This window comes from Lactuca virosa, chromosome 3 (assembly GCF_052849685.1).
Source record: "Lactuca virosa cultivar CGN04683 chromosome 3, Lactuca_virosa_CGN04683_v6, whole genome shotgun sequence".
NCBI lineage: Eukaryota > Viridiplantae > Streptophyta > Magnoliopsida > Asterales > Asteraceae > Lactuca > Lactuca virosa.
In genome coordinates this window covers 45,858,913-45,881,841 of record NC_136428.1, presented here as the reverse complement: position 1 = coordinate 45,881,841, position 22,929 = coordinate 45,858,913, and the positions used below count along the sequence as shown (strand labels likewise).

Genomic DNA, 22,929 nt, shown 5'->3' with positions numbered 1-22,929 from the left:
TGTCCATTCGTGATCTTCCCATATCCTTTGACTTGACATTTTTGATTGTTCCCAAACTTTACTACTCCAGCATTTTTGAGACTTCGAAAATCACGTAAATTTTCCTTCTTCCCAGTCATGTGACGAGAGCAACGACTATCAATGTACCACTTGTTATCATATTGCTCGTCACATAGTACCTACAATCAATGGAAAAATTTAGGTACCCAAGGCTTTTTGGGTCCTTGGAAATTAGATTTCATTTTCGAATGTAACGAAGAACTTTTAACCAAATCACAAACTTTGGTTTTGAGACTATCAATTAAGTTTACATATTCATTTAAAGGAACTGAAACATAAGTTTTTGATGGTTTCGAATGTTCACTAACATTACCCTTCGAATTCTGAGTTTGTGAATGAACATCCTTTGCTTTTATTACTGGTTTCCAAGCTTTGACTGAAATGTTCGAATCCTTAGAAGATGAACTACCATTTGATGAAGTATTCACATACTTCTCATATGCTTGGTAGATTTGCTCCTTTGAAAATGTATTCAACTGATACATCTTTCCTTTACCTTCAAGCCAATGATCAATGTTCTTCCTTGAAGTCATTCCTTTCTCTCGTGAAATTTTCATAGTTTCTTTCTTCGTTTTATTAGGAAAATTTGGCTTTTGAGGAACAAAATCAACTTTTGGATTTGTTAGAAAAGATTGAGCATATGATGTATCAACTGTTGATTTAAAATTTTGACGTTGAAAGAATTTTTTATTTTGATTTGATTTATTTGAAATTGTTCTTGAATTGTTAGTTTCTGAAACTTTCAAAAACCTTGGTTGTTTATTCACTTCAGACCTTGAATGATTTGATTGAGATGAATGTTGAGGTTTTGTTGAAAAAGAGGAATTTTTAGCTTTGAAAACATTTTCGGGTGAGTGTGATTCACACATCTTTTGAGACTCAACATTTTGCCAAAATATTTTCTTTCTTGCTTGTCTTTTTGAAATGTTGTTTTCCTTTGAAAATTTGTCAATTTGATCTTTAAATTCCTTAGAGTTTAGTTTGACAACTTTTTCATTTTCCTTTACAACTTGTTTTGAATTCTCTTTTTCAGTTTTTGATTTTTCAACCCATTTTCTTTGTGGTTTTTGACGTTGGAACACATACGAATTCTTTGTTAAGTTGTTTTCAACTGTGCTTTGATTTGCGAAAAAACTTTCATCAGTTGTTTTTGAATTATCCTCCTCAACTAACTTCTTTAATTCTGGTTTGATATTCTCAACATTTCCAGTAGTTACGAAAACTTGATTTGGAAAAATGACATCATCTGTACATTTGAAATTTGGATAAACCACTGTACTCGTTTCAAGATAGTGTTCACCTTTTTCATTCATAACTTTTTCAAACTTTTGTGTATCACCATACACTTGATCAACCACTATTCGAGGAGTTTCGTCTTCCTTTGAATATTTCTTTTCCTTCGAAAATTTCTCTTCATCTTCATCATCACTATCATCAGTTTGACTGTCTTTGAGATCCACGAAGTTCATATCACAAACTTTCGAAGTTGAAGGTATTTCAGTTTCATTTTCAACCATCAAATCCTTAACTTTTTCTTTCCCTTTAGATGTTGATGCAACATTAACAACAGACAACTGAGAACAATCAACATCTTCAAGTTCACTAATTTCACTAATATTGTCAGAATTATCTTCAATATCAGCAAAATTAGATTGAGAATCAGATGTTGAATTCTCAGTCTTTTTCAAAATTTGAATTTGTTCAGATTTCGTCAAAGTATCATTCACGATGTTAACTAATTCATTCGCATCAAGACATTCATTAATTTTGACAATTCCATATTTATATCTATCATCAGGAACTTTGTCAAAATCAGCTATTATTTGCTCACAATCATACGAAATATTATCTACCTTAGCTCTTTCGAATGATAGAAAAGGTAGTAATTTTCTATGTTGCTCTTTACTTATGTCACATGAATGATGTAAATCAGTTAATTTGCCATAAAGTCTTTTAGCAGAATTACAATAAATGTGTGCTAGCAAAAGTTTGACTTCACTCGATAAAGTATCCCTATCACACATAATATTTGTTATTTGTAATTCCAAACATTCAATTTTGCTTATTTTCAAGTCTAATCTCTTTTTGATCTCTAATAACTCCATGGACAATTTATTGGCCTCATTGCTAGCAGACACAACAATTGAATCAAAATAAGTAACCGTCTCATCAAAAGATATTAGTTCAGAATCATAAGCATGTGTAGGAATATTAAAAGATTCGAGAATTTTACGTACATTTGTTGTCATTGGAGATTTGTCTGCCGCTTTGGATACGAAGCATCGTCCTTTCACTTCGAATTCCTCATCATCTGAGTCCTCCTCCATTTTCGCATACAACGCTCCATGTGTTGGATTTCGCATTTCTTCATCGTCTGATCCAGATGACCAGATTTGATAAGTTCCATCTTCATCCTCATGTTCACCCTTTGCAACCAATGACAAATTCTTAGCTTTCGCACGAACCTCCTCAAGCCTCTCTGCATAATACGCCTCATCCTTGACTTTATTCTTCCTCTTATCCTTCTTTCAAAGCATACAGTCATTCGCAAGATGATTCGCACCGTTGCAATAATGACAATCTATTCCAGCATCACCTTTCAACTTTTTCTCAATCTTTCCTTCAGACATTTTCGAATCTTTCTTCTCAACTTTCTTTTTCTCCTCATCAGTAGTTTTACTCATAGCACTTCCTTTTACCTCAGCAAGCTTAGTTTTCGGATTGAACGGCTTTTTGAAAAACTTCTTAACACGATTATTCGAGTAAAAAGCTATTGCCTCATCATCCGAATTCATGATGAATCCTTCTTCTTCCTCGGAATCACCATTTTCTGCTTCTTTTTCAGATATCTTTGACACGAGTACCAATGGACCTCCCAAATTTAGCTTCGTCTCTTCAGCAATTTCATTTACCTCAGTTTCGTGTGTTTTCAACTGATTGTACAAATCATTGAGAGTTGATGTATCAAAACTTTGCTGATTCTTCACCATCATACTAACACTTCTCCATTCTTTTCGAAGACCCATCACAAAGATGAGATTGAATTACATTGAAGTCCTGGTAATTCCATAGCGATTACAACGATAGATTAACTCATTCAGTCGATCATAGTAGACTTCGATTGTTTCACCATCTTTTTGTCTGAAATCTTTCAGCTCAACCAAACACTATTTGACTGAATTGATTTTCGTCTTCTCACTTCCTTGAAACTTATCTTTCAGACTGTTCCAGATCTCATTTGCAGTTGTACAACTCCTTATATAGTTGTACACAACTGGAGGTAAAGCCCTCGCAGTTCTCTCATACACCTCTTCTCCAGTTTCTTCAGACGATCAGATTGATTATCAACTCCAGAACTTGTAGAAGATGATCCAATTGGTTGAACATTCACTGGAACATTGACATTTCCAGTGATACATGACCATAATTCTTCATCAAGACCATTAAGATACTCTTGCATACGATCAGCCCACTGATCATAATATCCAGGGATTAGCATTGGAATTTTGGTTGATGATCCTAACAGATGAGAAAACGAGGTCATCGAATTGAGATTGAAGCTCGCCATTGTTGTACGGAAGCTGAACTTGAAACTTTTTAAGAAGAATTGGAAATTTGAAAACAAACTAGTTGATTCAAATCGGAATTGAAAGAAAAACACTTGATTCAACAATTCAAATGCAGAATCAAATCACAAGCTGAAATCTAGACAAGTTTTTCACGATCAAAAAGTGCGGAAACTTTTGAACCAAAAAATTTGATTCAAAAACTTTTTGAATAGATGAAAATCAGGTCACAGATGTGATTCCTGCTCTGATACCAATTGAAGAATCAAAGAATCGAGTATTGAATTAATTAGAGTATGAATTCAAGTAAGAATGCGAGATTGAACACCGGATGTAAATATGATCTTGTTTCAGGTCTATTACGCTTTCGAATGTTTACAGAGTACAGTAGACAAGTCTGTAAAAACTCCTATCTAACTCTAGTAAATAACCCTATTTATAGGGAACTGAAAGTGTACAAAAAATATACTAAGGCATAGACACTTAAGCTTCGAATAAAAGCGCCCTAGTAAAATACATTACAAAACATTCGAAGAGTTAAAATACATTTCGACTAATTACAACAATTCGACCCTTACAACTATCTGCCTAAACAATAAACCAAGACCCACTTTGTAATGTTAGTGTACAATACTCCAAAAGACCCAAAGTCAAACTTGGTCAAAAGTCAGTCAACGATCAACGGTCAAAAATTCAACATAGACCGAGTACGCCCCGCGTACCCTTGATCCTGGTCGGGCTCCTAACAGTGTACGCTCAGCGTACGTCCAGGTACGCCCAGCGTACGTGATGGCTTAAAAATCCAACTTTTAAGGACTTAATCCCTTAATTCATTCTGTATAAATATCACATCTAGTCTTAAAACATATCCCAAACCATAAAGTTTCCAACTTTATGGTTTTACATGCCTAGAACCAACCTAACAACAAAACCCTAACTCTCCTTAACCACTAAAGCTCTTAATGACATGCGTGAAAGAATCTCAGGTGCCAAGATCATATTTTTATAACTCAAGACATGGAAAAACATTCAAAAGGACAGCCCAAATGTTCTATAGCACGCCATGCACAAGAAAGTTATAATTTAGGGACAAAAGCTCATAATATCACCATGCAAGCTAGATCTAACAACTTAATCATCAAGGTGGGAACTTTATACCTTCTAGAGATGTAGGATGATGCAAAACTTCTAGATCCAAGCTTGCTTTTAGCTTCCAAGTTTCACCACTACCTTCTTCTTCCTTTGGAACACACAAAAATACACTCAAAGGTCTCAAAATGCAATAATGGGGACTAAGGTTTGCAAGGGCAACGTTTCAAGTGATGAAGGCTGGAAATGGGATGAGAAAATGGGACTTAAGGTGCAATATATAGGGTCCAAACCCTAAAAATTAGGGTTTGAGTCCAGACGGAGTACGCCCTGCATACTCGGAGTACGCCCAGCATACTCGTCAAAACGTCATCGCTTCCGTTTAACCCCCTTACGCCTAGTGTACCATCCAGGTACGCCCCGCATAAGGACTAAAACTGCCAAAATCGCAAATTGAAGGGCTAGAAGAGAAATTTACCAGGACTCGAGTATGACATGATGCTTTAAGTTGGTACAAACATCTTGCTAGCAACAACCTTCTTGGCACTTGGCCGAACTTCACCCGCGCACTTGAACTACATTTTGACCCATCTACATATGAAAATAACCAAGCCACCTTGTTTTTAAGCTTCGACAATCCACCACCGTCTCCGCCTACCAGACCGAGTTTGAAAGAGTTAGTAATTGGGTCATCGGTCTCTCTTCTGTAACCTTGCGTAACTGCTTTATCTCCAGTTTACGTTCCGACATTCAATCGTAGATTGCCATCCATAACCCACAAACACTTCATGCCACTTATGGTCTCGCCAAATTAGTTGAAGAAAAGCTCCATGATAACCTTCTTCATGTTGCTGGTAGATCGGAACCAGCATCACTAACTCTACCTTTGTTGGTTGCCTCTCCTTCCACTTCCCCACCACTTCCGATCAAGTACTAAGTCTCATCGAAATGCAACAACGAAGGGTTGGAGGCCTATGTTACAACCATCCCGCCAAGCATCAAACCGGCCACCAGTGCAACCCGCCCAAGTTCCTCCTTATTCAATCAGAAAACGATCCACAATGGTCCTACCTGCAATAAAATGACATTAGCCTTGAGGACAAGGCCATTTTTTAGGGGCAGAGTATTGATACGACCTCGTTTTCCAACAGAAGACTTTTTCTCATGTTTTCTTTGCACGCATATAGTGTTAGATCATGTTTCCCTTTTCTTAGGACCTTAATGTTATCCATTTCCTTCTAGTAATATGTTCGCGTTTCTAATTCCTAGATTACGTAGTTTAATTCCTTCATTATAAATAACTTGTTAATTGCATCGGATTAATAGAAAAAAAAAATTGTTTCGGTTTGTGTTCTTAATTTCATTAGTAGAAAGGAGATTAGCCATCTCAGAATTTGGCTTTATCAACCCTAATGCCAGAAAATGTGTATTAACGATCATCATTAAAATCTCCTTTAAAGTCGTCTGTAGACGTAGCTTGATGACTGTGATCAAGTGAACCACGTTAAATTTTTGTGTTCTTACTGTTTTAGCATCGGTATTATCGTGTTCGTGTTTGTCAAAGACCTTAATCCTAATATAACCCTATTTTCCTTTCTAAATTTTTACTTTAGATCAAACTCCATATTGAACAACCCACCTTGTGAAATGAAACTAACACCATATCATAAAAACATGAGACTTACGTATCAAACTTATAGTAAATTTTTTCTTGATTTAGGCCTATTACATATAACCATTTAAAGGTTGAGCTAGAGAATATATACAGGCTGCCCTAAAGTGTACTTTGTCCAACCACAGGAACATGCATGCATTATATTGTTTAGTATCAAATTAGATCTTATGTTTCTTAATCTCTAAATGGGTGATCATGATTTCATGTCCAAGAATATTTTTGGCTACTTTAGACTTCCTGGTTCTCTGTGACCTAGCTATTACAATGTCTAAAGGAGCTAAACACATGTAACATATCCAACTTTCATTCAGTGAATGAGCATAATTTAAGGAATATTAATCCTTTTTGGCTAGGTTCTGTCTGAACCAGTGAGTTGGCCTCAGCATAATACCTGACTCTCATATATCAACCAATTTAAAATTAAAGAATGGTGGAGAGATCAAAATGACAAATAATTTCAAAGAGAATAATAGAAATAAAGGCCAGAGCTATATTATACATAAGGACTTATGACTATATATATGTTGTTTATAAATTATGCACGCCCAAACAAGTCAAAATTTCCCCTTTTTTTAAGTGTTTAAAAGCATGTGATCTAGTAGAACTAATATAAGAATTACAAGTAATAAATAGTAGAAACAGTTTTAATAATCCACTCACTTTCCCACTAAGCAATATTTGGTGCTAAAATTCAAACTAATCATCCACCATCTCAAGTGTTGTCTCAACTCAACTAAAGTCTTTGTCACAAACTAGTTGGAAATGGAATGATCACAACCAATAAAGAACGAAAAGGTAAAACAGATTACCAATACTTTTAATGGGTGACCAAACAAATTACCAATAACCATCCACCATCTCCATTGATCATCAGATATCATGCATTTTAGATATAAGTTTTTTAAACCATTAATAACATGTTATTGCAAACAACAAAATCTCTAATGGGCAAATCATCGAACAGTTAATGTGCAATTTTTGTTAACGTTAACATGGTTATACACTAACACAGGATTTAATGACATGGGATCATAATTGGGGTCCGAACAACGGTTTTTAACATCTTGAAAATGGAATCTGCATTCTGGGATCGTGAGTGGGGCTCGATCAACGGCTCTTTGACATCATGAATGATACAATCGGGTTTGATCAACGGCTTTTTACATTATAAATCGTCAAAAAAGTTCGTTCGTGCCAACTCGGTCAAGTAGCACAAGAAAGTTAGCTGGAATCATTATCATTCCTCTAATCTTTAAGCACTTTTATCATCGATAAAAGCAGATTCACTCTTTCTAACGTACTTCTAGAAAGAATAGAAGGTTCTTGGCTTCACGCTTCAGAACGCGAAAAGTCATCTTATAATCCTTCCGTAAACAGGGTATTTAAAATATAAATCATAAGATTTACAAAAAGTACCCATAAACTAATATGGCAATGAAAATTTTTAAATGAAAGTATTATATGGTATTTCTATATCAAGTAGTCATCACAATAATTAGAGTTCAAATACTAAAAGTTCACATATATAAAAACATTAGTGATCATACTAAAGGTTTGTAAAAAAATGATTGTTACTGTATGCATTTTCATCTAGAAAATGGCTAGTTTGTTAAAACTATCCATAATTATTCTCTTAATGGATGTTTTCAATGTCAAAGTAAAATGATCGACTAACATTCTTCTTCGTCCTTTACGTGTATATAACATTCGAATTTCTTTGGATATAGTGGATAATTTTGTATTTTTAGACGAGCGATAACTTAATATGCAGAAAAACAAACTCATATAATTATATTTGTATATGCAGACAAAAATTTATATTATTTTTATATTTAAAAAATCTTTATATTATTATTTACGTTTCAAATAAAATGAAATTGCAATTTTTAAGAGAAACAATCGGTTAAAAATATGTACATATTCCTTATATTTCCCCAATTGTATGTGAAAACATATTGAACCCTACTTTTGTTTGATTTGGTTTTTTATGGAACTATAGGGTTGATTTTTCCCTACTTAACTATCGGTTTTATCTCAATTACCATCAAGTTCATATTAAAAAACAAAATTTTATGCAACATCAATTTTTAGCCTATAATTTCCGTTAAAAATCCGTATTTTTGTTTTATTTGAATAGTAAATGTTATTATAAAAGTTTTTCGAAAATTAAAAATAATATATATATATATATATATATATATATATATATATATATATATATATATATATATATATCGCAATTTACTAATATAAAGCAAAGTCGATTATAATTTTGGGTAAATAATGGATTTTATGTAATATTCATGCCATGACCCGGATATGAAAACAGTCATAAACAGGCCAACTTTGCGGCTTTTTGGAGGAAAAAAATAAATAAACTAAAGTGAGAGAGAACCTTTGACTTCTTCATTTTTAGTGATATATATATATATATATATATATATATATATATATATATATATATATATATATATATATATATATATATATAGAGAGAGAGAGAGAGAGAGAGAGAGAGAGGGGGGAAGAAGAAAGTGTTTTTGAGAACTTAAATATTTGTGATAACCCGTTAACTCTTAATCTGGCTAATATTTTTTGAAACCAACACCATAAAGGAATCTAGATTATTCCAGTGGATGGATGATCACAGATATATCATATTTATCTCTCTTCGTATTTATCTACTTCTTTGTTTTGTTATCTTCGTATATATATCCTGTTTGCCTTGTATTCAAAAGAAGTCACGTAATGAATAAACAAAACAGTGCATGAATTCACAATTAGATCTTTTATGGTATCAGAGCGTGTGATCCGTTAGGTCAATCATAAGTTAACAGCGATCATGACGGGGGAGAAAGGAGACGGAAGCAAGAAGGACGGAGATGTCATCGATGCCAATTCACCCTTCTACATCCACCCGCCCGACTACCCGAAACAGATGCAAGTTAACGACGTATTGAACGACAATAATTTCAATGAATGGAAGCAGGAGATGACAAATTTTCTGTTTGCAAAGAATAAGATAGGATTGGTCGATGGATCAGTCAAGAAGTCGGAGTCAACATCACTGATGTACATGGCTTGGATGCGAGTCGATGCCATGATCAAGGGATGGATGACAACAGCCATGGAGAAAGATATTCAAACCAGTGTTAGATATGCAAACACTTCAGCCGAAATCTGGAAGGACCTTGAAGAAAGATTCGAGAAGGAGGGAGCACCACGTGCCTATGAGTTGAAACAATCATTAAATGCCACCAGACAAGACGGATCTTCTGTTTCTTCTTACTACACGAAACTAAAGTCCGTGTGGGACGAATTGCAGCTCGTTCTTCCCATGACCCGTTGCACGTGTGACGGATGTGACTACGAATTGGGGAAAAAATTGAGTGAACTTAAGGAAAATGAGAAGATATATGAGTTTCTGTCACACCCTCAAAACCAAATGAACGGCAGAAACGTTCTGGGGTGGAGGACGTCATGTACAGTATCACAACAATGCAAGTAGTAAACAAGCAACAACATCATCCATTGCATTAATAATATAATTCCATACAAGTGTGTTCCATTAAGTTTTAAAGACACCATAACAATATACATCAAAATATAAAATGAGTCTTGAACGAGCTCCATCTTCTCAAAACCTGGCTCCGGTACCTGTCTACTGGTGACCTGAGAATACAAGTTATTTTGAAAGAGTTTATCAGCTTTAGAGCTGGTGAGTTCATAAGTATATTAGTGTCTGTGTTTGTATGAAAGCATTTGTAAGATGTTTTGTAAGATGTACTGTGTGTTTGTAAAAGTTTTGTATTTGTTTGAACTATCCTAGAAAACCCTATGTTTCCTACTAAAAGTAGCCTTCTACCAAGGCATCTAGTGTCTGTGTGTGTATCCTTTGTAAAAGTGAGTATTTTCCCAAATCCGACTATCATTAACCAAAAATATAGTTTTTACATTATTGTTTATTGTGTGAAATCACAAAGTAAAATGTAAAGGGAAAATGTTATAATACTTCAATGTAGTATTATGAAACTACTGCTGTACTAACTACCTTAAGTTAATTGTATATTTTAAGGTAACATGTGATCGGCCTGTATCTTGCTACCGACTCAATAGTAAAGTGACAATGTAAGATGCCACAAAAATGACGTTTGGCACCCGTAGACTTGCAAGTCCCACTGTAGCGAGCAGAAAGGTGTAGGATAGTCAATCCAGTATAGATCTATACACAAACTCATACGCTCCCCAATTAAGGAGATTCTGATACAAAAACAGTCATGGCAGGTAGTGCCATGCCCTGTTTAATGGCTCACATAAATGTATTTATGTAAATGTTATGTGAATTGTGTGCTAGCTGTATTGTGTGTTCTTTCTCTGTCTAGCCTGTATGTTTGTTTCTCATCACTCTGTTTCATGTTTGTTTCTCATTATAGTATGTATTGACTCATGTATGAACTGACTCATTGTATGTTTCATCGTTCTAGTAATAGTATCTTCCTAAACTACCCCTATGGTAGCTTACTAGCAATGTATGAACATGTTTGTATACCCTTGCTACCCAAGGGTATGGAATTGAATGAAGGAAAACCTTTTGTATCTATATACATATACATAATATATAACTAGGATTCAAACGACCCTCGGACAACTAACCTTGATACCCCAAGACCACAATCAAACGAGAACAGGAAGTAGGGTAGACTAGCAGTCCTAAGTCCTTCTTAATCCTACTTATATAACTATATTTATATAGATACACATAATATAAGTTAAAAGAGGTTGATAACAAACCTTTTATATCTATATACATATACATAATATATAACTAGGATTCAAACGACCCTCGGACAACTAACCTTGATACCCCAAGACCACAATCAAACAAGAACAGGAAGTAGGGTAGACTAGCAGTCCTAAGTCCTTCTTAATCCTACTTATATAACTATATTTATATAGATACACATAATATAAGTTAAAAGAGTTTGATAAATGTATTTGACAATAAAAGAGTTTGTAAAACAGTTTAAGGTAAAACAGTTTGGTAAATAGTTTGAAAAGTAAGAAAACCATTTGCTTGGTAGTTATTAATCACATGTGATTGATATAATAACTACAATTGTTCAACTTGTATCCCCCCCCCCATAAAATCATTTAAAAACATTTAAAAGGTTAATTAAGGGGTATGAACTCACCTGTAGTTGGTGGTTTGGATGAACTGAAGAAATAGGATTGCTAGGTGTCAAGTGAAGACTTGTACACACACAATGATCCTATTTAACATATAAATACCACATATATGTATCTAATTAGACTTTAAACAACTCATTAGCAAAGTTAAGACATCCTAAGACAAGTTAAACACCTTATATAAGTGTTATTAGTCTCAAGGAATGCATCTAAGTGTTGTAGAACAATGCTATAGGGTTTAGGGTTCAAAAGAAACCCTAACTTGAGTTTACGGTTTTGTGACCTCAACCCAATGGGTTTACGGTCGTAAACCCTAGAGTTTACGGCCGTAAACTCCCCCTCTTTTGACCATTTGTTGATTTGAAGGTTTCTAAGTCCGTTTAAGTGTTTCCTCTTGAAGTATAAGCCTAAGGAAGAAGCTAGGGCACCATTTCACTCCTATTTGGAGTTTACGGCCCAAAGACCACATCCCTTTGGGTTTACGGCCGTAAACCCTTATGGATGTTGGTATTTTGTTGATTTCAAGTCCTTAACACATCAAGGTAAGGATCTAAGTTAGTTACCTAGGCTTAGGAAGGGACTAGGGACATTTCGGTCCCTTAAAATGGGTTTACGGTTCAAGAATGTTCTTGGACCGTAAACACCATTTTCTTGGTGTTTCTGGGATGATTTCATGTTATAATGAAGTATAGAAAGCTTAAACACACTCTAGGATAGAAGTACTTACTATATGGAAGCTTGAAATGAGCCAAAATGCCAAGAACACTAGTGTGTGTTCTTGGTGTTCTTGGTGTTCTTGGTGAAAATGGAAGAATCAACCTTTTGGAATGATTTCACGGTTAGAAAGGTGTTAAAACACTAGATTAAGTGATCTACTAACTTGAAATGGTTGAAAACACTTACTAGATCGAGATCTGGAATAAATCCCGTGATGATACTTGAGAGGATTTGCTTTTGTTCTTGAGAAATTTGGAAAAATGATAATAAATGACAAGTGTCATATATATACTCCAAATTTCTGGGTTTTTGGCTGAAAATATTTTATTCCCGGTAGTAACTCCAATTTCTTGAAGTTTAGGAATAACAGTGATGCACTATAACCCTAGGGCATCCTCTCTCCTGGTATCTCCTAAAGTGTAAATCCTAAAATAATCAAACTTAATCCAAAAAGTCTGAAAATTTAACTGTAACTGATTTGACTTCTATTGAATTGACATGTTGTACAGAATAGAAATTTCGGGTTGTCACATCATCCCCTCCTTAGAAGGAATTTCGTCCTGAAATTAGAATTTAAGCAATTAAGTAGTTACAAGGAACTAATTAAAAAGACGAGGATATTTCAGTTTCATCTGATCCTCTCGCTCCCAAGTGAATTCAGGTCCTCGCTTGGCGTTCCAGCGAACCTTCACTATCGGGATGCGGCTTTGTTCGTTTGCTTGACCTCCCGGTCCATGATCTCTACCGGTTCTTCCACGAAGTTGAGGCTCTCGTTGATCTCGATCTCGTCGAGTGGGATTACAAGAGTCTCGTCGGACAGACACTTTTTCAAGTTCGAGACGTGGAAGGTAGGATGTACGTTACTGAGTTCGCTCGGTAAGTTAAGTTTGTAAGCTACAGGGCCGATTCTGGCAAGAATCTCGAAAGGCCCAATGTACCTTGGATTTAGCTTTCCACGCTTTCCGAAGCGTATCAAGCCCTTCCAGGGTGAGACCTTCAATAGAACATGGTCGCCCACCTGGAATTCCAACGGTTTCCTTCGTTTATCAGCGTAGCTTTTCTGTCGGTCTCTGGAGGCTTTCAGTCGTTCACGGATCTGAACGATCTTCTCCGTCGTTTCCCGTATGATCTCCGGACCTGTGAGAGTGCTTTCAGGAACTCGTCCCTTAGCTAACTGGGTATCACCCACCTCAGCCCAGCACAGAGGGGATCTGCACTTTCGGCCGTAGAGGGCCTCGAATGGAGCAGCCTTTATGCTTGTGTGATAACTGTTGTTGTAGGAAAATTCTACAAGGGGTAAATGAGTATCCCATGTTTTCCCAAAGTCAATCACACAGGCTCACAACATGTCCTCTAGGGTTTGGATAGTCCTCTCACTTTGCCCGTCTGTCTGCGGATGGTAGGCTGTACTCATGTCCAGCCTAGTTCCTAAGGAACCTTGTAGTGATTGCCAGAACCTAGAAGTGAACCTACTATCTCTGTCCGAGATAATGGATATAGGGACACCGTGCAATCGTACAATTTCCCTTATATAAGTTCTTGTAAGTTTCTCCATCTTGTCTGTCTCTTTGATAGGCAGGAAGTGCGCGGACTTGGTCAATCTGTCGACGATGACCCATATGGTATCAAGTCCACCCGTTGTCTTGGGCAACTTGGTTATGAAATCCATAGTGATCCGCTCCCACTTCCATTCTGGGATCTCAGGCTGTTGAAGAAGACCTGAGGGTTTCTGGTACTCGACCTTGACCTTTGCGCAAGTAAGGCATTTACTTATGAAGGTAGCAATCTCTGCTTTCATGTTAGGCCACCAGTATAACTTTTTAAGATCCAGATACATCTTATCTGAACCTGGGTGAACGGAATAACGAGTGTTATGCGCCTCCTTCATGACCAACTCTCTGAAACCACCAAGTTTCGGGGTCCAGATCCGGTTCATGAGATAATAAGCTCCGCCACCTCTGACTTCCAAGTTCTTATCCATTCCTCGCAGGGATTCATTGGTCACATTTTCAGGCTTCAAAGCGTCGAGCTGAGCCGCCTGTATTTGTGTGGATAAGTGTGAATGGATAGTCATAGTCAATGACTTGACTTTACGACCAGAATATTCTTTCCGACTTAGGGCGTCAGCTACTACATTGGCCTTGCCGGGATGATAACGAATTTCGCATTCGTAGTCACTGAGTAGCTCGACCCACCGTCGTTGTCTCATGTTGAGCTCCTTCTGATCGAATATGTGTTGTAAGCTCTTGTGGTCTGTAAAGATTGTGCTCTTCGTACCGTACAGGTAGTGTCTCCAGATCTTTAGAGCAAATACAACTGCTCCTAGTTCAAGATCGTGCGTCGTATAGTTGACCTCATGTGTTTTCAGCTGCCTCGAGGCATAGGCGATGACCTTACCTCGCTGCATCAGAACACATCCGAGACCTTGGTTCGATGCATCGCAATAGACAACGAAGTCTTCTATTCCTTCGGGAAGGGATAGTATTGGTGCAGTGCATAAGGCTCGTTTGAGCGTTTGAAACGCTCTCTCCTACTTTTCTTCCCAGTCAAAGGATACGCCCTTCTGGGTAAGTGTTGTAAGAGGCTTCGCAATGCGGGAGAAGTTCTGAATGAATCGGCGATAGTAGCCAGCGAGGCCTAGAAATTGACGAATTTCTGTAGGCGTCTTCGGTGCTGACCAGCTCTCAATGGCTTTGATTTTGGATGGGTCTACGTGGATTCCCTCTTCGCTAACCACGTGCCCTAAGAATTCGACTCGTCGGATCCAAAATTCGCATTTCGAGAATTTCGCATAAAGCTTCTCTGCGCGCAGGGTTTCTAAGACTTGTCGCAGATGTTGACTATGTTCTTCCTTACTACGAGAGTAGATAAGTATGTCATCGATGAAGACGATGACGAACTGATCCAAGTAAGGACGACACACCCTATTCATTAAGTCCATGAATACAGCAGGCGCGTTTGTTAATCCGAACGGCATCACTACGAATTCGTAGTGTCCATAACGAGTTCGGAAGGCTGTCTTTGGAACATCCTCCCCTAGCACTCGTAACTGGTGATATCCGGATCTTAAGTCGATTTTAGAAAAGAAATTCGCCCCTTGAAGTTGATCGAATAAATCGTCTATCCGAGGCAAAGGATAATGATTTTTGACGGTCAGTTTGTTGAGCTCCCTGTAGTCGATGCACATACGAAAAGATCTGTCTTTCTTCTTGACGAACAAGACTGGAGCTCCCCAAGGTGAGAAGCTTGGTCTTATAAAGCCCTTGCTGAGCAGTTCGTTAAGTTGACAGGATAGTTCTTGCATCTCTGCAGGTGCTAGACGATAAGGCGATTTGGCTACGGGGGTAGCCCCTGGAATTAAGTCGATTCTGAACTCGACTTGTCGTTGCGGAGGTAATCCTGGTAGCTCTTCTGGAAAGATGTCGGGAAAGTCGTGTACTACTGGAATGTTTTTGATGTCTTTCGCTTCTTGGCTCACATCGACCACATGAGCAAGGAATGCGCGACATTCCTTTCGCAAGAATTTCTGAGCTTGAATGCTCGAGATGATACGAAGGTTTGTGTCGGGTTTGTCGCCATAAACTACTAGGGTTTCGCCAGACGAAAGATTAAGGCGAACTGCCTTTTCGTAACACATGATGTTGGCACGCTGAAGACTCAACCAATCCATGCCAATGATGACGTCGAAACTTTTAATTAAGACTGGCATGAGATCGATCGAGAATGAATGGCTATCTAAAGTTAAGGTACACCCTATGTAAATGCAGCTAGTGCTCTCTGTCTTCCCATTAGCCTATTCTACTGTGAACGGTTCTTTGAGTGCTCGTGATTTTTGCTTAAGTAAATGAGCAAATTTTTGATTCACGAAGCTCCTCTCCGCTCCACTATCAAATAGTATACAAGCATAAGAGTTGTCGAGGAGAAACGTACCAGTGACCACTGTGGGGTCGGCAACCGCCTCCTCATGGCCTATAGCCAAAACTCTTCCTACTCCACCGGCATTCCCTGCCTTGGGGCAGTTCCTCTTGTAGTGGCCCACATCGCCACAGTTGTAGCAAGATTGGCCCACTCCAGCGCCGGGGACTTGGGTGATTGGCCTTGCCGGAGATTTACAGAAACGGGCTGTATGCCCCTTCCTGTTGCAGTTTACACACTGCATGTCCCGACAGGCTCCCATATGATGGTAGTTGCACTTGTTGCATAAAGGCAAACTTCCAGAATACTACTTTATTGGAATAGCAGCAGTTGCAGGTGCTGTCGCACTATGAATTGCCACCGTCTGCTGTTTCTTCGCAGCCTTCTTCTTTTTCTTGTCCTCCCAGAATTTCCGCTTGGACTCTGCAGTTCTGGCGGTTTCTTAGATGGCCAGGGTGGTTGTTGCAGCCGGGGTACGGGCCCCGTGGTCAACTAGCTGCTGTGCCAGTCGCTTGGCACTATCAAATGTAGTAGGGCGTGATGACAATACATTTCCCTGGTATGGTGGCACCAGCCCCCATATATACCTCTCGATCTTCTTTCCCTCCGTATGAATCATGTTGGGACAGAGGGCCACCAGTTCACAGAACCTGGCGGTATATGCTACGATGTCGGTGCCTTTCATGGTTAGGCGCCAAAGTTCTTCCTCTAGCTTTTGGATCTCGCCCCTCGGGCAGTACTCCTCAATCATGAGGTCTTTTAAAGTATCCCAGCCCATATCATTTGCCACTGTAAGAGATAGTGACTTAACATGGCTATTCCACCATGTTAGGGCTCTAGTTTCAAAGGTGCAAGCAGCGAACTTCACCTTGCTCCCTTCTGGACAGGAGCAGATTGCGAAAACCGATTCGGTTTTCTCAAACCATTGCGAGAGTACAATGACTCCGCCAGTTCCTCTGAAGGATAATGGCTTGCAGTTTGTAAAATCTTTGTAGGAGCACTCTCTCGAGCGCACAGGGGTTTCAACCTGTATTGTTGGAATAGGAGTCCCTCCTCCAGTGGAACTTGAAGAATGATATTCAGCCATGGCTGTTGCCACAGCCGCAGCTACAGCAGCATTGAGGGCTGCTGTATCAAATTGAGGAATAGGTGGTGTAGGATTACGTCTTGTTGACTTACGTGGAGGCATCTTTTAGCTGAAAGTTTAGAATGAACAAGATATTGATAAGAATTTGACATGAAAATTGATGAGAATGACTCATGGACTAACTCTCCATAGTCCAACAGCATAATTAAATGGAATACTTGAATGAAGATGAAAGCATTTGGATAATAATTTCCATTAGATTTTTATATCTGTCAAAGATATTGGAATTACAGATGTAATGAGTTTGGGGAAAAATGACCTAGAAGTAGGTCTTACATCATCCAAGATGGGAAAATTTTGACAGCATACTACCAAATCAAAACCTAGCAGGTCTAAGATTTATAAGGATAGGAAATTAGACTTAAGTTTTTACATAACTAAGTTATATCCAAAAGAGAAGTTGGTAAAATTTTAACGACGACGAGAACTGCTTGAGTGAGTCCTTGAATCCGATAGGAGACGCTCTATGTCCCTCACACGCCTATCAGACCTTGCTTGCTGAGCTCGAAGTTCCCTGACTTCGGCTCGGGTTTCAGCAAGTTCCCTCTGAAGCATTGCATTGCTAACCTGAGCCCTTTCGTGAGCGGACTCCAGCTGGCGAATGCGAACAGTGTTAATACCAGAATTGGCATCCACTTCTACTACCCGGTCGATAGATGCTCGACCCTGCTCGGTGTTCCGAGCAATCCTACGAACCATGATAGGTAGGACCCTATCAGCTGAACCTCCCTCAGTAAGGTTGTAGAAACTCCTGTCTCCATTGTAAGGAAAAGGTTGACCTTGTTCCTGACTCCACCTATTCAAGTTTGTGGCCCACATAGGTGTGGGTCCTTGAAATGCGGGACGAGGGTTTGGGTTTTGAACAGCTGGGAGTTGGTTGTTGACTTCTGGCTCCGAGTCGGAACCATCAGAAAAACCTTCAGCTTCATAATCATCTAAAGGAATTGGGTGATTATCTTCTGGTTCGTCTTCCAGCCATTCTGCGTTGCCATGGTTGGGAAAGTACGGGTCTCCGGGAAGATGAAATCCAGCCATTAAATCTACGCGAGAAGAGGGATATAAGAAATAACTAAATTAAACTAACTAACTAAATAATTATAAGATGATCTTTATCAGTTGCCCCAATACTTGTTTAAAGCATACCAGTTATATGTCATGCAGACGGGATAGACCTTCGAATAAGTAACCCTAACCCTAAGCCCACAACCAAACAAGGAACAGGAAGTAAGGCAAAGATCACAGATTCTAAGTCTATGACATCCTAGTACATATAACTTTAGTGTATCCACTAAACAACCATTGTTATACTAATAAAGACCTTTAATTCTCGAATAAGTAATTATAGTAACACAAAATACTCCTATAGTATTTTAAGTTTAATGTTTTGTTCTACTGTTCTTATTGTAGAAGTGTTGGTAAGTTTTTAGACTTGTTGCAACCTCACAACCACACTTAGGCACACGCTAATCACTCCTCGGATAATGTAGTTGATCAGGCTACATCTTCCCAGGGTTGACCATATGTCTCTAAGTCTACTTGTGTTGTCCAACAATCGTAATACTTTTGTTCTGTCCTAGTGACACTGATTTTAGTATGAATGCAGGTATGTATACTTTATTAAATATTTTATTATTTAAAGTATAAACTCTTCATCAGAGTATTTTAAATCCCGCTTGTGTTTATAGTTCGTATATCTTTTATGGGTTGATACACTCGATTCACTATAAACAATGCTCTGATACCAATCTGTCACACCCTCAAAACCAAATGAACGGCGGAAACGTTCTGGGGTGGAGGACGTCATGTACAGTATCACAACAATGCAAGTAGTAAACAAGCAACAACATCATCCATTGCATTAATAATATAATTTCATACAAGTGTGTTCCGTTAAGTTTTAAAGACACCATAACAATATACATCAAAATATAAAATGAGTCTTGAACGAGCTCCATCTTCTCAAAACCTGGCTCCGGTACCTGTCTACTGGTGACCTGAGAATACAAGTTATTTTGAAAGAGTTTATCAGCTTTAGAGCTGGTGAGTTCATAAGTATATTAGTGTCTGTGTTTGTACGAAAGCATTTGTAAGATGTTTTGTAAGATGTACTGTGTGTTTGTAAAAGTTTTGTATTTGTTTGAACTATCCTAGAAAACCCTATGTTTCCTACTAAAAGTAGCCTTCTACCAAGGCATCTAGTGTATGTGTGTGTATCCTTTGTAAAAGTGAGTATTTTCCCAAATCCGACTATCATTAACCAAAAATATAGTTTTTACATTATTGTTTATTGTGTGAAATCACAAAGTAAAATGTAAAGGGAAAATGTTATAGTACTTTAATGTAGTATTATGAAACTACTGATGTACTAACTACCTTAAGTTAATTGTATATTTTAAGGTAACATGTGATCGGCCTGTATCTTGCTACCGACTCAATAGTAAAGTGACAATGTAAGATGCCACAAAAATGACGTTTGGCACCCGTAGACTTGCAAGTCCCACTGTAGCGAGCAGAAAGGTGTAGGATAGTCAATCCAGTATAGATCTATACACAAACTCATACGCTCCCCAATTAAGGAGATTCTGATACAAAAACAGTCATGGCAGGTAGTGCCATGCCCTGTTTAATGGCTCACATAAATGTATTTATGTAAATGTTATGTGAATTGTGTGCTAGCTGTATTGTGTGTTCTTTCTCTGTCTAGCCTGTATGTTTGTTTCTCATCACTCTGTTTCATGTTTGTTTCTCATTATAGTATGTATTGACTCATGTATGAACTGACTCATTGTATGTTTCATCGTTCTAGTAATAGTATCTTCCTAAACTACCCCTATGGTAGCTTACTAGCAATGTATGAACATGTTTGTATACCCTTGCTACCCAAGGGTATGGAATTGAATGAAGGAAAACCTTTTGTATCTATATACATATACATAATATATAACTAGGATTCAAACGACCCTCGGACAACTAACCTTGATACCCCAAGACCACAATCAAACGAGAACAGGAAGTAGGGTAGACTAGCAGTCCTAAGTCCTTCTTAATCCTACTTATATAACTATATTTATATAGATACACATAATATAAGTTAAAAGAGGTTGATAACAAACCTTTTATATCTATATATATATATATACACAATATATAACTAGGATTCAAACGACCCTCGGACAACTAACCTTGATACCCCAAGACCACAATCAAACAAGAACAGGAAGTAGGGTAGACTAGCAGTCCTAAGTCCTTCTTAATCCTACTTATATAACTATATTTATATAGATACACATAATATAAGTTAAAAGAGTTTGATAAATGTATTTGACAATAAAAGAGTTTGTAAAACAGTTTAAGGTAAAACAGTTTGGTAAATAGTTTGAAAAGTAAGAAAACCATTTGCTTGGTAGTTATTAATCACATGTGATTGATATAATAACTACAATTGTTCAACTTGTATCCCCCCCCCCCATAAAAGCATTTAAAAACATTTAAAAGGTTAATTAAGGGGTATGAACTCACCTGTAGTTGGTGGTTTGGATGAACTGAAGAAATAGGATTGCTAGGTGTCAAGTGAAGACTTGTACACACACAATGATCCTATTTAACATATAAATACCACATATATGTATCTAATTAGACTTTAAACAACTAATTAGCAAAGTTAAGACATCCTAAGACAAGTTAAACACCTTATATAAGTGTTATTAGTCTCAAGGAATGCATCTAAGTGTTGTGGAACAATGCTATAGGGTTTAGGGTTCAAAAGAAACCCTAACTTGAGTTTACGGTTTTGTGACCTCAACCCAATGGGTTTACGGTCGTAAACCCTAGAGTTTACGGTCGTAAACCCTAGAGTTTACGGCCGTAAACTCCCCCTCTTTTGACCATTTGTTGATTTGAAGGTTTCTAAGTCCATTTAAGTGTTTCCTCTTGAAGTATAAGCCTAAGGAAGAAGCTAGGGCACCATTTCACTCCTATTTGGAGTTTACGGCCCAAAGACCACATCCCTTTGGGTTTACGGCCGTAAACCCTTATGGATGTTGGTATTTTGTTGATTTCAAGTCCTTAACACATCAAGGTAAGGATCTAAGTTAGTTACCTAGGCTTAGGAAGGGACTAGGGACATTTCGGTCCCTTAAAATGGGTTTACGGTTCAAGAATGTTCTTGGACCGTAAACACCATTTTCTTGGTGTTTCTTGGATGATTTCATGTTATAATGAAGTATAGAAAGCTTAAACACACTCTAGGATAGAAGTACTTACTATATGGAAGCTTGAAATGAGCCAAAATGCCAAGAACACTAGTGTGTGTTATTGGTGTTCTTGGTGTTCTTGGTGAAAATGGAAGAATCAACCTTTTGGAATGATTTCACGGTTAGAAAGGTGTTAAAACACTAGATTAAGTGATCTACTAACTTGAAATGGTTGAAAACACTTACTAGATCGAGATCTGGAATATCCCGTGATGATACTTGAGAGGATTTGCTTTTGTTCTTGAGAAATTTGGAAAAATGATAATAAATGACAAGTGTCATATATATACTCCAAATTTCTGGGTTTTTGGCTGAAAATATTTTATTCCCGGTAGTAACTCCAATTTCTTGAAGTTTAGGAATAACAGTGATGCACTATAACCCTAGGGCATCCTCTCTCCTGGTATCTCCTAAAGTGTAAATCCTAAAATAATCAAACTTAATCCAAAAAGTCTGAAAATTTAACTGTAACTGATTTGACTTCTATTGAATTGACATGTTGTACAGAATAGAAATTTCGGGTTGTCACAGTTTCTCATGAGACTCGATGATGATTTTTCTATCATACGTACACAAATACTTGCTATGAAGCCTGCTCCGTCCTTGGGGGCAATATACCATCTAGTGGCTGAAGATGAGCAACAACGAGCAATTTCTGGAGATTCAAGAAGTGTTGGTGGTGAAGCAGCGGATTTTCAAGTGAATCTAATGGGGAAGAAAACCACACGAGGGCAAGGAACTCAGCCAGCCAGCAAGCCCACCCCAAAGACATTCAAGCAAAGCAATGACAAGGCAGAAAAATGCACTTTTTGTGGGAAAAACGGTCACAATAAGGATGGGTGTTTCAAGAAGATAGGGTATCCGGATTGGTGGCCCGGGAAGAAGGATAAACCCAAGTCGAAGGCAGCTTGTGTGGAGATGGGTCCTAGCCCTATACCGGGGTTAACTGACGAGCAATATCACCTCTTTGTGGAACACTTCAAGGAGGATTCACTCAATGAAACAAATCCAAAGGCTAACTTGGCAGGTAGAGAAAATTCTTACGATGGATGGGTCGTTGACTCGGGTGCTACCGATCACATCACCCACAGGAGTGACCTTCTTGATAACAAAGTCACTTACGCGAAGGAGGCACCCGTCATCATTCCTAATGGTGACAAAATACCTGTTATGGGGGAGGGTGAACATACCCTTCCAGGAGGCCTTAAGATTAATGGATTCTTGCATGTTCCGAATTTCAATTATAATTTGTTGTCTGTGAATAAGCTTGCCAAGAACTTACATTGTGTTATAACCTTCTTTCCTGATTTCTTTGTGATG

The 22,929-nt window shown here is 37.9% G+C and overlaps 1 protein-coding gene and 1 pseudogene across 1 annotated transcript; one reads left to right on the top strand and one right to left on the bottom strand.

The window, feature by feature from the left end:
- Nucleotides 1–9,232: 9,232 nt before the first annotated feature.
- LOC145163465 (uncharacterized) lies at nucleotides 9,233–10,420 on the top strand. Its single transcript, XM_079082303.1, has 2 exons — nucleotides 9,233–9,779; nucleotides 10,413–10,420. Exons 1-2 carry the CDS (start codon nucleotides 9,233–9,235, stop codon nucleotides 10,418–10,420), a joined length of 555 nt encoding a protein of 184 aa, XP_078938429.1.
- Nucleotides 10,421–12,893: 2,473 nt separating this feature from the next.
- Nucleotides 12,894–22,175, bottom strand: LOC145163464 (uncharacterized; annotated as a pseudogene).
- Between the last annotated feature and the right edge of the window lie 754 nt (nucleotides 22,176–22,929).

Excerpts from the sequence above, each read along its gene's own strand:
- LOC145163465 (XM_079082303.1), top strand. The coding sequence starts at position 9,233 with ATGACGGGGGAGAAAGGAGACGGAAGCAAGAAGGACGGAGATGTCATC.